A 16,623-nucleotide genomic window follows, 5' to 3' on the forward strand; every position below is an offset into this window, starting at 1 on the left:
CCAGCGCCGCTGTCAGTTGGGTTTTCGCGCCGCGCCGCGGAGAGGGGCGGGGCGCGTGACGTCGCGCGGGTGAGGCACGGGACGCCAGAGGAGCCAAACTTCGCCGGACCGGCGCTGCGCGCTGAGGTGGCTTAGGGCTCCCCGACAGCGCGCGCCTTACCCAGCGCCGCACCCCCCCGCGCGCGGCCGCTCCAGCGGTCGGTGCCGCCGCTGCCGCTACCCCCCCTTCCCCGGTGCCGGCTCCCGCTCGCGCTTCCCGCCCCGCCCCGCGGGGCACGGCGCCCGGATGTGGGGCCCTTCCGGGGGCCAGGCCCGCCCGCCGCCGCCCCGCCCCGCCTCGCCGGGAGCCTCGCCGCCGCGGCTGCCCATGGAGGCCGAGGCTGAGACGCGGCTCCTCTTGCAGGAGGCTCGGGAGAGCATCGAGGCGGCGCGGAGCTACCGGCGGGAGCTGGAGCAGCGGCTGCGGGGGCTGCACCAGGCGCGGAAGCAGGTGGGGGAGCGGGGGGTGACGGGGCTCTTCGGCGGTCCACCCGCACCTCCCGCCCGCGGGGTGTCGCGGGGTGCCGCGGGCGCACCCCCAGCCCGTCTCCGCTCCCCGCACGGGGCGGCGGGCCCGCCGGGCCCCGGGGGAGGGACTGGCAGCCACCGGCGGGCCCCCCCGCAGCCGAGCCGTCCGGCCCGGAGCCCGGTCCGTGTGTGTGAGCCCTGCCCGGGTGCTCCGGCCCGCGGGGGCGGCCGTGGTGACCCCCGGACTCGCCCCTGGGGGTGGCGGGCGCGGGGTCGGGCAGCTGTGGGCAGCTGTCAGGAGAGGGTGCGAGCGGCAGCCTCGCTGAACCGAGCCTGGTTTTGGGGGATGGTTCCGTCTCCTAGACAAGAATAAAGATGTCAAAAGGAACTACGCTTTCTCAAGTAGCTGGGATGCTAAGCCTTGCTTCATAGGGAATGCCGCATGTGCCTTCTTCCCCTCACGTCTAAAAGATACCTGCCCAGGCGAGTTGTGCTCTCGTTTAGTTTGTGTCCTGAACTCTTGCTGTCCCCATGCACCAAACCCCGTGGGTCACGTACTCTGTGGGTCGTGTGTAAGTGTTGCCAGCATTCCAGGTTAGCTGGTTTTTCTGCAGCTCTGCACTGAAGCCAGAGGAGAGTTTTCATTGGGACTAGCAACCCACCCACTCCGTGCTGAAGATGCATGATAAGATATGCAGATGTGGGTAGGGAAATTGCAGAAAGCCAGTGAAGGACTGGCTTCTCTTCTAAGACATCCTCTAAGCATTTTCATTTTTATAGACTAGAACCAATGCCTTACTACCTTTTATTCACTCTGCAAGGGGTAAATAAAATGAAAACAAACCCCCAAAAAACCCAGAAAATGTTTTTGTGGTGACCTGATAGTTTTTCTGAAGCAGGTTCCGTTAGCATAGAAACCTGCTATAAGTCTGCTAGGCTGGTGTCCTGCTGCTGAGTGGCCGTGGGCGATCGCTATACATTAAATTAGTCATCGTCAAAACCGCATGCTACCTAAGAAAAAGAATTGTCCACAACTGTCTTTAATCCAAACCCTGTAATCTCAGAGCGTTGCCTGATAACTGCAAATGCATTGAGAGGGAGCCAGCATGCCTTTCTGCAGTGGCTGGGAGGGCTTAGTTAGCTTACCTTTCCTTCCTTTTGCTCTCTGGGGGAATTTCTTTGCTTGTTTGCATGTTTCTGTTTTCTCTCTTTCCATCTTCAGGACCACACACTATTTTGTCTGCAAGGAATCAGCCGTGGCACGCGCATCCAAGAATTCTCTGTGTCCAGAAGTGCCAAATGTCTTAGACTGGGGTTCAGACAGCAGGTGTTTTATTAATCGGGGACTGGTGGGCCAGTGGGCCAGGAAAAGCGCTTTAGATCCCTTTTGTTGCATCCTTTTCTTTTGGACCAATGGGACACGATTTTCAATAAACTTCACGCAGCTCTGTATGTTCAGGGACTTGCATTTCCTCTTCTGCGTAGCTAGTGGTATCTGTAGTTCTCAGGCTGACTTGTCCAACTTGTATCTGCATGTAATGGAGGTAATGGGCTTAGAGAAGTGACTGTTCTGTCTTCCTCAGCCCCACCCCTTCACGAATCTAAATACTTCCTTTTTTTCTCAAGCGTTGAAATAACAAGAGAAGGGAAACTGAGCTGTGTGGCAGCTGCAGCGCTTCATGGATATTACTTGAAGAGGAAATTCATTTTACCTAACCAGAGAACTTCCTGTGTTGGTTGCCTGTACTTCTAAAGATCTAGAAATTACGTGTAAGGCTGCGTGTGTGTTGCAGCATTTCCTTCTGTGTGTGACTTAGTAAAGTTGTTCGTAGGGAGATGTTTACTTCTGACTTATGCATCTTTAGCTCAGGGATGTTCAAATGCATTTTCTTCCCTAGAAGTCAGATTCAGCAAGTTTGCAAACATTTTAATAAGCATTTGTAGAACCTTCTATGGTCTAGTTCTTCCAGACACAAGACAGACTTTCACCCTGCCCTGTAACCCTGGAGCACAGACAAATCAAAGGTGGCTATTTGCAATAAATAAATAAATAAAAATTAAAAGAAAGCAGCTTTGCAAGGATTTAAAAAATACAGTGAAGTGATAGGGCCTGGAAAAGTGCTTTTAGATGATCATCTAAAAGCATGATATAATTTTATTTCCAGTGAGGGTTGCCTGTGTACAATGGCAGAATGGTTTTTGAAGAGGATTAGAGCAGTTTTAGGGGGTGCCAGGGAGAAGACCTACAGAGTGTTAAGACTTTTCTGACAAGAAAGATTCCTTGATTGAAGTACATGTAACCCAGCTTGTATTTTGCTTTGTTAATGCGCTCTTCCCCTTGTCCAGGCTAGTTTCCTTGCCTCCCTCCCTGCTGTACTTGTACTAAAACCAACTATACTAGTTTGTTTTATTGCCCTTTTTTGAAAGCTGACTTCACAGGCAGCTTTTCTCCAGCAGATGCGGAGGAGGTGGTTCAGAAAAATAAAAGATATGCATGGCCTTTGCCTTTATCCTGAGTCCTTCTCTCCTGTTACCTGAATTTAGATCAGAGAAAGTGCAACATTGACCAGAGATGTACTTGAGCAACATTTTAATGATTTGAAAGGGACCCTAAAGAAGCTGTTGGATGAGCGACTGATGTCACTGCTGCAGGAAGTGGATGCTATAGAACAAGAAAGCATCAAACCCTTGGATGAATGCCAGAAGCTAATAGAGCATGGAGTCAGCACAGCTGATGATCTGCTCCGGGAAGGTAAGGCAGGACCTGATGCTGAGTCTTAGCTCTAACTTCCAGAGTGTGTCTCAAAGCCTGGAATGTTCCTGTTATGAGCAGGTTATTTGGCCCATTTTGGACTTCTCTCAAACCAAATGTTAAGAGGAGGTTAAAGTTGGGTAGATGTAGTGAAGACCTGAACAATATTATCTCCTACAAATCTGTATTTTAATATTTTGCTCCAATCCCAGGGTGTACATGTGTCAGTGCAGCCTCTCTGTAAGGGCAGGAAGTATCTACTTTGGAGATGTTTTACCGCAGAGATGTCTTGCACCCCTCCACACTAGAAAGAGGATTATATCAGGCTACTTTGAAATAAAATACATCTTGGGTACCATAATAACAAAATGCCTCTCTTGGTTGAAGAAAGTTACTTGTGTCCTAATGGAATAGCAGCTGAAGTAAACATTTTCTTTCCTGATAAGTGTGATTATGTTCACTGTTGATGGGGAACATGAGGAATGGAATGGCCACTGTATGGGAAAAATTTCTCCAAAAAGTCTGAGGATGAGGTGGACAAAAATAGACACGTGGAATATTATTGTGAGGGCCAGTTTGTACCCTACTGATGCTAAATACCAGCCAGAAAGGAATGTCACTTTTGACTATTTTCCCCACACTGGAGAACCTACTGGGAGCATGTCTGAGCCATGAGTATGTTGGCAGTTTCCTTGCATTGTTCTCATGTCTTAACTTTAACTTTCTTTCAACATGATCTCAGTTTTGTGAACTAAAGTGCATTGAGCAGTCTCCCCCGGGTAGGAAATCCAGCTTCCACTCAGACATGAGCTCTGCGCTTAAAGACCATGCTGGCTTGGCAGCTCTGTGCCTCCTGTTCACAGGAGTAGCGATGGTATTGAAGAATTGAGTTGGGTTTTTTTCTAGTGCCACAACCTGTGGGGCAGCTGGTAGTCACCTTGTTTTTAAGTCTCAAGTTACTGAATCACTGGGTGGTGGCAAAAATTGCCAGTGCTGTGTGCGAGTTTCTATCCGATCTCCTGAGAACCTGACTCGCTGTGCAATTCCTGTCCTGTGGGTCACCGCTCCCTCTGTAGCAGCAGAAGCATTGCTAAGTCATGTCGTCAAAATGAGCAAACGCTGCATCTGAGTCAGAAAAGAGTTAAGCCTCCATGGTTATTAAATCTCCTGCTGCCAATTATGACGTATGTTTTCTTTAGAGATTTGTAATCCTCCATTTGGGAAAGGACTGAACTCGCTTATGTAGTAAATTACCATAAAGTAATCAGATAGGAGAGTGGAGCACACGTCTCTGTAAGCTGAAGTGTGGGACGCTACTTTATATGGAAAGCTTATGAAAAGATTTCTATTTATTGCCACACTTTAATGCATGGATTATTTCATTCATTATGACAGTAGTTACCATTTAGATTGTAGCAAATGGAGCAGTGGTTGAAATCATTTTTTGATTTTAAGTGCCTGCTTATTTTATTTTCCACTTGATGAAGGTGCTTTGCTTTTTTCTTCCTTTAAAGCAGGTGGAAAAGTGATTGATGATCCCGATTTCTGGCATCTGACCCCAGTTCTGCTACTGTCTGAGACCTGAGGCAAATTATTACATCTGTTCTGGGTGTGTCTACAGGAAGCTTTGAGAGCCTTGAAAGTTGCTAGATAGGCTTTATATTGTTAACTATAGTTGTATTTTCTAGCTGAGTGTCTAGCAAAAGTGCTGAGAATGCTTCATGTTTAATTGGTGGTTCACGTCAGAACTGGTTGTTCTTTGAAGCAAAGAATGCCTTTCTTGGACGTTTTCTCATTAGGAATATTTTTACCATTTGATTCCAGGAGAGAGCGCAGTCCATGGAGATGCGGGACAACAGAACGAGAAACTGTGCAGCTTTACAGAAAAAGCTTTACATATTCAGCTAGACAGGTAAGATGCTGGCGCACTGAGGGCATCTGGGGCAGCAGCACATGTGCTCTTCCTGTACAGGGCACCTTCTCTCCTTTGAAAGAGAAGCCTTCCTCTCCGTTGCCTTAAGAGATTCATCTGAGGTGCTACTGTCCTGTTTGTTTCATAGACTTCCATTGGGGCTGGCAGTCACCAGTGGAGTAGTTTTCAACCTCCATATGTTCTGTAGAAATACAGGCTGTTTATTTGTAAGTGGTGAAACCACTCCTTGTGGAACAGCCTGTATTTCAGAGTATTTACTGGGAAACAGACAGTCTGGTTAGGGCCGAAACACAATGTTTTCTGAGTCTTTTAAGTTTGAAATGCGCATGCCAATTTCTGCAGCTGTTCTCTCTTTGCAAATCTGCAGATTCAACTATATGGACAGAATACGAATTTGTAGAAGCTGACCCCTTTCATTACAGCAAACTTTCCTTTCCCAGCTTACCAGAAGTGCCCTCCTTGGTTGACGTGCCTTGTTTATCTGCCCAGTTGGATGACTGCCTTCTTACTATATTAAAAAATCAAATATTCAGACATGGAACTGTGGCATCTCGCCCACCTGTACAGCTAGAGGAATTCGTTGAGAAGCCTGGAGGTATTTTAGTTCGATGGTGTAAGGTAGGTAAAATGTCCTGGGTGAAAGTCATACAGGCTTCAGTTTTGTTGAAAGAAACTGAAAAAGCCACTTTCACTCTAGATTCTCTACTGCCTTCAAAGGAATAGTCCATTCCAGTATTTAGCAGGAAACTTCAGAAGAGATTTTTTGGTAATGGCCTTATTTAAAGGCAAGATAATCTAGTGCTGTTGTGGTCGGTACTGGCAGTGACACTTGTTTGTTAGACTCTTGCTGCAGACTCGGCCCTCTCTACCGGCAGGTGGGAGCAGGTGGATACACTAATGCACCTCTGCCTCACAATATCCCTCCCCATGCGTGGAAAGGTCAGGAGGGACAGCTGAAAACACTGCTGCGCCTGCTCCCCATGCAAGTGCCAGGTACTGGACAAGCAGGAAATGCCTCCTTTGTGTACTCTTCCCACTAAACAAATAAACAGTAGAGAGTAATCTATCTGCGATGCTCTTGTACAAACAGGACCAAGAAATCCTGGTGTGTGTGTTTCTGACGGAGGTGGTTCACGCGTAGCTGTTTGTGCTGTGGAACCGAGTGGTTCGTTTGTGTGGCAACAACAGCCAAACACTCTCAGTGAGACTGAACTTCATTGCTGGGGTGATGCTTTTGTTCCCTTTGAAGACACTTTCACAGACCCAGGATGAGGCTGAACCTGTTCTGTTATGCTTTTACCCCTAAATATGTTTGTGTTCTTGGGGAGATGCAGTGGTTTGAAAGAGAAAATACTTTAATACTGGCATTAGCTAGTCAAGTAGCCTTTCTCTTCAATACACAAAAGCTATTTTTGAGTAAGTCATTGCTGTGCTCTGATGTGGTTTAGTTGTTGTTGGACAGCTCTGTGCTCCTTGGCAGCATTAAACAAACTGTCGTTATTCTAGCAACAGCCAGCCGTTGGTCAGCCATCCGTACCTTGTAAAGGATGTGGACTCAGGTTATAAAACCGTAGGTGCTGTTGTCACATAGGGTCTGATTTTCTGTTCTGTAGAGGAGTTCCCTGAATTTGGTCATGCTGGGGGATACTGGAGCTTTGGGGGGGAGTGAAGGGAATCTCTTTTGACTTAGAAATATCAAAGAACTGGAAAACATTCCCTGGAACAGTTCATGAAGGCTAATAGTGAATTTCCCTTGCTGTTAAAAACTGGCACTGAATTTCTTATGCAAATTTGTCTTCAGCCTTTGGCTGAAGGATCCTGTTATATCTCTGCTAGATTGAGAAGCCTTCTGTTAAATGTTTCTTCTCCTGTAGATACTTGAGCAAAACTGTGAGCAAATCATTCTTATACTTTTTTTTTGTGTTAGTTGGTTGAGGCACCGATTTTATTTTCTGTAAGGCATGCTTTCTGCTCTTTAATACCGTGGGACCTTTGACAGCCTGCAGTACTATTCTAATAGGTGCCACTTCAGAGGCAAAAGAAAAAAAAGAAGGGGTCTTTTATTAATGTAATAAATGTTTCTCTAGGTGGATGATGACTTCATACCACAAGATTACAGACTGCAATATCGTAAGAGTACTGCCAGTCACTTTGAAGATGTGTATGTCGGCTCGGAGACAGAGTTCATAGTGCTGCATATTGATCCTAACGTTGATTACCAGTTCAGAGTCTGTGCCCGAGGAGATGGACGGCAAGAGTGGAGTCCGTGGAGCGTTCCTCAGATCGGCTGTACCACGCTAGTTCCCCATGGTATTGTTTCGTTGCCGTTCATCTTCATCTTAAGCCCATGTCAGTGCAGCACTCCTGCAGGTCTATAGATGACTTATGGAGCTGCTTTTTGTGTGATGATGGCGTGTCCTTAGCTTTGATGTATGTGTGTAATGTAAGATGACCTATCCTTTCATCCTAGAATTTATTCTTTGCTTCGTAGTGTGAGTGATAGCGAGCCTTTCTAGCAGGTAGCTCGCTGCTTAGCCTTGGAAAGCATCAATGAGCCAGACATGAGGCACTTTTTTTCCTTGTCCCTCACCCCTACCCTAAGCATTGGTTGATGACCTACAGTCACATAACGAGCTCTTATCTTGGAGAGAAAAGAACCTAAATTTTCTCTTCACTTGCAAATTTTTAAGCGCAGCGGGTCACGAAGGTTTTCCTTTGCCTGCAGTATGACTTTGCAGGGATCACAGCAGAGAGTGGGATTCTGGTGAACGCTATCAGCTGGGAAATACTTCTTGTAATTGCAAATGATTTGAAAAAGAAATCTCTCCACCAGAAGAAGAAAAAAACAGCCCTTGTTCTTAACATAGCTTAAGCTTCATATGAGGTCAACTGAGTGGACATTACAACTGATTTTATTTTGCACAGACAGTAGCTGGTCTAGCTGAGGTTCACACTGCTTTTTTTTTTTTTTTTTTTTATTTTGAAGAATGGACAACTGGTTTGGAGGGTTACAGCTTGAGCAGTCGAAGAAACATAGCACTTCGAAATGATTCTCAGTCATGCGGTGTGCTCTACTCCAAAGCTCCTACTTATTTCTGTGGGCAAACATTAACATTCAGGCAAGTACTTTCTGGGTAGCTGTTGTCTGGTGCGTCGCCTGTGAACCAAGCTTCCTTCTCTGGTCCATTACATTTGAGCTGAATGTAAACCTGAGTCCTGGCGCGTGTTTGAGTTTTACAGCGGCTCAGCCCCAGACAAGGTAGCGTGTCTGTGTGAAGTCTGATCTTCCTTCTCTTTACTTCTACTTTGTGGCTTTTTAGGAAAACACCTGATGTTTTTGTAGGACCTGCATCTATCTAAAAGAGATGAGTGAAATCCTGAGAGATGGTAAAATATAGCCTGTGCTGAGCAAATCTGTGGAATGTCGAACTTCCCCAAGGACATTTTGTAGCAGCTGTTACTGGCTGGTCGGAAGGCAGTGGAGGCTCACCATTGGTTCTTTTTAACTCCGGGTCAGCGGGTTTTTTTCTTCCCAGACTATGCATGTGCTTTGATGACTTTAGATGTGAAAACATTGTATGTGCTGTTGCGACAGGTAGGGAGGGCAGTCTGGCACTGATGTCTTTAACATCTGAGATAATTAGTGATGATCAGACTACTGCTTGAAACTGGCATTAGAAGCTCTTAAATAGAAAAGGGATCTTGTGAAATTTAAGCTTTTCATTTGACCAGAATGTGATTAAAAACCTTGGCAGCTTTGCTGCCTGTAGTCCTATCCCTGAGATGATGCTGTTTAACAGGATATGAGGAATGTCCTTGTGGATTATGTCAGTTGTAATTACAGACCTCAGAGACTCTGGAGCTTTATTCCATCTTTACCTGGTTAAATGAAACCACTTGCTGTACAGCAGGCAACCCCCAAAGGCAATTTAAGTTGTTTGTTATATTTTTGTAACTTATTGCACAGTGTTTCATTTCTCCCTTCCTGATAATGAATTATCTTAACTTTAGATGGATGTACTCAGTTGCCTGTCTGAGATGGGATAAAAAGATCTAAAGCTTTCATTTGAAATCTGTTGCTAGATTTAACATCTCTTGGCTCAAAAATGCCTGTGAAATTAAAGGCAGAGCTTTGAGGTTTCCCTTGGTTCTCTTTCAGACCAATGCCTTTTATCTTTTTTTATTGGTAACACATGAAAATCCTTTGCTTTACATTTTGGTAATGTGGACTCCTCTCCAAGAGGAGATTGTTTCAGGATGGCAGAGCACTAACAAGCACACGTGCACAAGAACTGTGATGACATTAATTTTAAGACTGAAGACAACCTCAAAAATTGGTTGTGTTCCTCTTCCAAGGTTCAAGAGTAGCTTCTTGTTTGAAAGTGTGTGAGATTCGCCTGAGAAGGGAGATGCAGTACTTGGAGCTTGGCTTTCTCCATCTGTTGAAACAAAAGTGTATTCACAAGGGGATAAGTGGCTTGCAGAGCAAACCAAATAAGCGGGGTTCATGTTACAGATGTTTGTGAAGCAGCTTTGTATTCTTCTTGTGTGTTCAGGACACAGGCATACCTCATCAGTGAAAAGCGAAGCAGTGATAAACGCAATTCTTTGTATCTGTTTTTTAAAGGCAGACAGCTTTAGTTACCCTCTGAGGTGAGGCATTTGGACAAGTTGTAGGAAAACATTGCTTTAAGTCAAGATTCATCCTGTTTCTTTGCAGCCTTCAGGGAGCCGCCCTTAGGAAAGGGAATGTTTCTCCACAGTGGCTGGCTCTGCAGCTGCCTCTAAAGCTTTTGCTTGCAGTGGGGGGCCACAGTCAGTCTGGCCAGGCTGGTGATTTGGGATCATCCAGCAGACACCCTCTGAAGATCATGCTGACTTTGTCAGGACCCCACCACAGCTCAACTGACAGCTATTACAAAGGAAGCGCATATGATCACCCACAGATTTACTTCTCTGTGCTCTCAGACAAATGGAAACTGGTGGTGGTCAAACTGGTTCAGTGCCTGTATGCTGCAGTGACAGAGGCAAGGTTTTGCTCTGCAGCATTGGTAGTGGTGAGATGGGATTCGAACAGCATCCCACTGAGCGTTGTTCTGACCACATATTCTGTGGGCTCATTAAAATTTTAAGTCCCAGGGATTACAGGTGCTGGAGGATAACTTTGTTGTTGTGATAGGAAAAATCAGCCTAGTAAAGCAAAGCTCGGGAGGTTGTGCAGTGATGCTCTGTACTGTACTTCGGCTCTTTCTCTTGGGCTCATTATTAATTGCTGAAAAATCAAAACCTAGTAAGGAAAAGAATGGTGATCTATACCAGATCCTCTTCCCTATGCATGCGAGAGGAGGAAAGCCACTGCAGAAATGTAGGTTGGCCGTTGTCTTGGGCACTCGGGTTGCACTTCCTCGTTACGGTGTAGGGAAGGATTGGCTCTTTCCGGCTTTGCGTTAGCGTGCAGCCCAGTCTGCTCTCTTGGAGGAAGGGCAGCGGTGTAGGGAGGGTAGCCCTGGTGCTGGAGAGCCTGGGTGTGATGAGTACAGCAGCGCATGATAAGAACGAGGCCTCAGCTGGGATTCAGTGTGGATGCCACTGAGAGCACTGAACCTAAAACGTTAGTTGGTCCTGGACTGACTCCCGTGTAAACGCTCCCACTCTGGGTCTACCATCGTGTCCTGTCCCCACCCCCGAGTATTTGCGCTCCCGGTACCTGTTTAATGTTTTTTCCTTCCTGCTGCTGGTGGTCCAGGTCACCTTGACAGTGCTCTGCAAAAAAGGGTCTGCATAAATGAACAAGTAATTGTGGATACAGATTGACATGACAGAACTACTTTTTAATTGATTTATAATCATGCATTTTTGGTCATTCTGTGACTGTACAAACACTTACTTCCAATGCAACACTCAAGAAAGGCTCCCTTAAGTAGGGACGGAATGAATTAAAGGCTTTACCTGTCAAGTTTACAGAGAAATAGCTGTTTATAAAGCTTCGGCAGTAACTCAGGCAGAGTTTAAAATCTAGAGTATCAAAATGAATTTGAAATCTCATTTTGGGTTGTTTTGGGAACACGCTGTGGATCGCTTCCAAATCAAAAGCTTCTTGGATATGTAATCTCTTTTTTTTGTTTTTTTAACAAGTACAAGGCTTTTGCTATCTTAGTGGTGTTCCCAGGGGCCTGAGAAACCTAACAGAGTGCAAAAGTAAAACATGGTTCCAATTTTAGCTTCCCTGTTTGTCTTTCAAGAGTTAACCCATTGTGTGCCAGTCCACTGCCCAGTTCTTAAAAGCTTCTGCTGAAGTTTTTCTATTGTTTGGCAACAGCCAAGTATCAGTGCTGCTCCTGGTCTCAAGTTGTCATGAAAATAACCAGTGTTTTACTTTCTAGAAAAGACCATCTGAGTTTCCTGAGTCACTCGGGCTCTCTCTAGGGCCCAAAGGGAACTGCATCCCAGGTTGTTTGCACAACTTGTTTGCTTTTTCTTTGGAGATTCTTTCCCAGGACCAAAATCCTAAATGTAGTGGAGCAGAAGCCAGACTTGTAAATGCTCTTCTAGGCCTTGTTGGTTTTAATAACCATTTGCACCAAGCTGATTTATTAAAAAAACCAAACAGAACAAAAAAAAAACCCCACACACCCCACCACTCCCGTTCACAGCAGAATATAGCAGGGCTGAAAAAAAAGCCTTTTAGTCATTATATTTACTTAATTAACTAATAAGTTAAATAATTAACTTACTAAATACTTGCTTAAACTACAGCCGTCTTGCCATAATGTGTGATGTTGACCAGTAATCCGGTATAGGTGATAGTAGATTTGCACATATTGTTTCAGACAACTGGAAATAATTTCAAAAGTCTCTGTGACAGTGGAGAATTTTATTAAATAGCAATGAAAGTTTGCAGGAAGCAGATTTATTTTTTGTACAGATTAATAGTTAAGAGTGGAACTGTTGGGAAGGCTGGCAGAACTTCTGGTCATTCAACAGTGATCTCCCAAAAGGTTGGATGAACTTGTTGAAAGCCGTGGAGCACAGTACAGAGCTCTGGAGTGGCAGGGTAGTCCTGTCGGGATTTCACTGCGTGTTTTGATTTTAAAGTTTCAGGGCTTGACTTAACTTTCTGCTTAGTAGAATTGAAACCGTGGGACAGCCAGACAGACGGGACAGCCTGGGAGTGTGTGTGGAGCAGCAGAACGGCTATGATTCTTTGCAGCGGGATAAGGCTGTGTGCATTAGCACAAATGGTGAGTCTGAATCACAGAATTGACAAATGTGATCCCTTTTTTTTTATCTTCCCCAAACACCATAGCCTCTGATTCTTTATATCCCTGGATCCCATATGAGCAACGTCATCCACCTTTTCTGTACAGACTGTTCGTGCAGTTAAAATCTTTGGTGAGATCACGGATCTCCTTTTCCTGCTTGCAGTTACTGCTACCTGTTTGATGTGACAAAAAGGAACGTGGCAGGCTTGCTTTCCACTTCTATTTGCATGCAAAGAAAATAGGGAGAGATGGTATTGCACGTTAGTATGTACAGACAGCGTGAAATAACATTTGGTATTTTCACTGTTTCAGGGGCAGTATTTGTAAATGGAAAAGAGATGACAAACCAGCTGCCTGCTGTTACTTCTGGATCAACTGTGACGTTTGACATGGAAGCTGTGCAGTTAGGGCCTTCCAGCAGCGAGGGAGGAAACTTCAAGCTTAGAGTAACCATCAGCTCAAACAACAGAGAAGTGGTCTTTGACTGGGTACTTGATCAGTGCTGTGTCTCTTTGTATTTTGGATGTTCATTTTCATACCCAGGCTGGAAAGTTTTGGTGTTTTAGCCGCGAGTAAATGGATTTTTGTTCTTGCTTTAGAGCATAATTTTAAAACCTGGGTTTCCAGCTGTTTGACAACAACAATCTGTTAAAACCCTGCCTTTATACTACTTGAACGCCACTATATTGTACTTCCTACTGGATTCATTTCAAAAAATAGTTGTGAAACATTGGATTTGTTACTCTGGAAAAAGTTAGAAACAGGCATTTGCGTAGGCAAATTAATTTAAGCAGTCCTCCAGACTTGATTTTTGTCAGTATTTCATTGTACTCTAGTCTCAGGGTACGCGTGTTGTATAGAATTAACTTTGCTTAATGCTGCTGTTCTGTGAAATAAGCCTGTAAACGTTTAGGGGGGTGGAGGGGTAGTAACGGACCAAAGTTTTATTTATACTACTCAAAAAGAACAAAGTGCGTAGAGCAGTGATGTCCTGCTATGCTTCCTTGTACACAATGCTGCCTTAACAGTATGAATGGATATAGTGGGTTCTGCATGCAACAGCAATTTCTTCCATGCACGGTACTGTTCATTCCTCCAGAGCAAGGATGTCTGAGCCATAATGTCTTTTTAAAGATGTAGCCAGTCTGGTAATGTCTCACTTAAGTGCCTTATCTCCACCTATTTCTTGAACAGTTTTCTGTTGTCACTTGGAACATTTCTAGAGTAGTTGCACGGTGATGCTTACATCAGCTTAACGCAGATGCTTGCCTCAAACTAGACCAATACCTAGAGTAGGACGGTTATCCTTATCTGCTCTGAACGTCTTCTCTAGTGATTTCCCACGTAGCCTAGGCCAGAGCAAGTCTTAGCAATTAGTACTCATGCATGACATGCAGATGGCAGCCGTGATTCCTCACAGAGCCCTTCTAAGACTTGGAGACGAGGGCAGCGCTGGTCCCACGTGAAGGATTCCTGGGAACACCTGGCATCCACAGGCCATAGGGCAGGTTTCTGGTCCAAGCGCTGGGGATGGACTAGGCCACCCAAGCAAGACGGGGCTGCTACTGGAGATCCACTGTGGGAGATAATGAAGATGGGCTTTGGGTATGGGCTTAAGGCGGACCCTGCTGGCACAGATTTAACCTGCGGCGGTCAAAATGGAGCAGATGGTGGTAATTTAGCTCTCCTCCATGTAGTAGAGTGGGATAAGAAATTATTATGAATTAATTGACTTTGAATTCAGAAGTTACCACCATTTCCCCTAAGGAGCAACTAAGATTTAAAATGAGCTTATCAAAGAGAGCCTATTCCTGGGCAAAAGATTGCAGAACTACTGCATTTAAAGAATATTTTAAAGTAATGCTCACTAAGGGCCTTAAAAGGGACCTTCTTACCTCAACTTCAATTAAAATTAAATATATTTTAGCATGTTAGAATAGCAATATTTTTATAAAACCTAGACAATCATTCTACCCTTTTTCCTTCAGTGTCAACATGCTACATTAGCCCTCTATGCTAGCATAAAAAGCTTAATTTACATTGGATCAATAGCCCCCATGCTCACATTGCCAGTACAAAAAGATTAGTCATCTGCCTGCATTTTTTGCCCCAGGCATCTGTAGTAGGGGTACGTGAATCTCAGAAGAGACTATTTATACCATTTACAAGAAAAAAAAAATTGTGAGTAGATTCAGAGGGATGCAAAGAACTTGCACATGGTAGAGTTAGGTTGGAATTTATGTAAGACACAAATTGAGGAAACCTGGACACCTACAGGTAAGATAATCCAGTGTTAGCAACAAAAAGCCTGCAGGATTCTGTTCTTCAAGCTTAACTAATTCACCGTTAGGGAGTAAGAGGATACTAGCTTATGCTGTACTTTCAGTGTTCCTTTGAATTATCCTGTGAAGAGTGTTTTCAAATATGGTTCTTTTCCTATAGCCAGGAAGGTTCAGTAGGTGACCAAACAGTGTCAGCCCTGTGTAGAGTCAGGCTGGCAATCCAGCTCCCAGCCGCCTTAAATCTTGCTTCACCGAGTAGCGCTGGTAGTTGTCAGGTACTAGTTGTAACTTAGTACTTTTAGCATATGGAAACTAAAATTGTGAATATACACTGCTGAGGCACCGACAGCTCGGGTGCCTTTTCATCTGCTTTTGGAGGGGCCAGTCAGACCAGTGGGTCTGCAGGATATTTACTGGCGTATTAGAAAATAAAGCTTAAGCCTCAGGTACTTGCAGAGATGGTAACGCCGTGACAGTTTGTTCAGAACACACAGACAAAGCAGCTTAAGATGACTGTGAAGGGCCGCAGGAGGCCCAACCGCTCCCCCCAAGAGCTGAGGATGGCGATAGCAGTAGTTTGACTTTGGCCTTGAGCTGCATGTTGAACAAGGGCAGCTTGCCAATGGTGGGCAAAGGGTGGTGTCCAAATTGTGAATTAGGTACTGTTCAGCCACCTCTTAGAGCTGCACCTTTTACCCTGGGAAGGGTGAGCCTCAGGGCGAGAGACCCGAGTAATAACGTAACAAAGTATGTAAAGAATCAGAAGAGGCTTGAATTGAAAAGGTTGAAATTCTGTTCTTCCACAGCAGAGTTCAGCTAGGCAGAAAACTTGACACTTTCCTTACAATTTTTCACCTCTAGCTGTTGGAGCCTTGCAAGCAAGAGTGTCAACTGCTTATGAAATCCAGTCCTGAAAGTTGTTTTCTTAAGCTAGTACATTCACTTACCTCAACTAAGACTTGTGTCAAGTGAAATTTGAATTTTTTTAAATAAAATTTTATCCCTCAAATGTGCATGGTCTAGTAAATTATTTATTGGGGCACATAAAGCTGAGCATCACTGCATTCTTCTAACAAGAACGTAAAAATTGGTTCCATAGCACTGCAGCCATCTGTAAGAGCTGGGGTTTGGTGTTTTTTTTAATAATATTATTATCTTCTGTCCCTCAAGTCCCAGATCATTGTTTCTCAGGTTTCTCACTTGTGCACTTTTATTTCCCACTGAAGTTCAGATCTTAACTAGTGCCTCTTGCAGAAATAATTTTCCTTATTTTTTATTAGTTACAGCATCTGTAAACTACTTCCCTCAATATTCCATCACAGCTAATTTATCTCTACTTTACTGTTCCCAGCTCCTTACAATGGTGCAACCTTAAATGGTGCAACTCTAATACATAGTAGTTTCTGGCCACTATCGCTGAGCAAGCAGCAGAGGTATTTAATCCCCCTCAAATAAAATCCATGTTGAACGAACACACTGCTTTATTCTCTGAGCTCTGCTTTACCTGCAGCCCACTGCACTTCCTTGGTTTCTTCTAAAGGAAACAAAACCTGTGAAACCAGTGAATAAGGCTGCTGACAGGGTAGCTTTCTCTCCTCAATACACCATTCGTATAAAGAACCTTCATGACAAGATGCTGAGTGTATCTCCTAAAGAGTGCATCGTCAGGCTCGAATCAAGCAAGTTAAGAGCAGCAGATACCAGTCACGGAAGGAAGGCTTACCTACTTCATTCAAAGCTCTCTTCTCGGTTGTGAAACCACGCAGTATCAGATTTAAAGCCAGGATCTGGTCCAACAGGAACACCTTCCTTCAAGCACTGGCTGACGATGGCACCACACTGTTCTGTGAATTAAGAAATACTGAACTTTGAAAAGTATTGGCAAAC

At 44.8% G+C, this 16,623-nt stretch overlaps 1 protein-coding gene across 1 annotated transcript; it reads left to right on the forward strand.

Annotated features, from left to right (window-relative positions):
• Positions 1-167: 167 nt before the first annotated feature.
• On the forward strand, positions 168-15,749 carry CRLF3 (cytokine receptor like factor 3). The gene is made up of 8 exons (XM_075111012.1): positions 168-490; positions 3,052-3,259; positions 5,084-5,171; positions 5,633-5,810; positions 7,280-7,502; positions 8,179-8,311; positions 12,321-12,433; positions 12,767-15,749. The coding sequence occupies exons 1-8, from the start codon at positions 287-289 to the stop codon at positions 13,018-13,020; spliced, it is 1,401 nt and encodes a 466-aa protein (XP_074967113.1). The 5' UTR covers positions 168-286; the 3' UTR covers positions 13,021-15,749.
• The last annotated feature ends 874 nt before the right edge of the window (positions 15,750-16,623 follow it).

Source organism: Phalacrocorax aristotelis, chromosome 16 (genome assembly GCF_949628215.1).
Source record: "Phalacrocorax aristotelis chromosome 16, bGulAri2.1, whole genome shotgun sequence".
Lineage (NCBI taxonomy): Eukaryota > Metazoa > Chordata > Aves > Suliformes > Phalacrocoracidae > Phalacrocorax > Phalacrocorax aristotelis.

Bases quoted from the DNA above. Each gene is read 5' to 3' on its own strand.
- CRLF3 (XM_075111012.1), top strand. From the start codon at position 287: ATGTGGGGCCCTTCCGGGGGCCAGGCCCGCCCGCCGCCGCCCCGCCCC. The intron at 3,260-5,083 runs GTAAGGCAGGAC...ATTTGATTCCAG, and splicing joins TGATGATCTGCTCCGGGAAG to GAGAGAGCGCAGTCCATGGA. The intron at 7,503-8,178 runs GTATTGTTTCGT...TTTATTTTGAAG, and splicing joins TACCACGCTAGTTCCCCATG to AATGGACAACTGGTTTGGAG.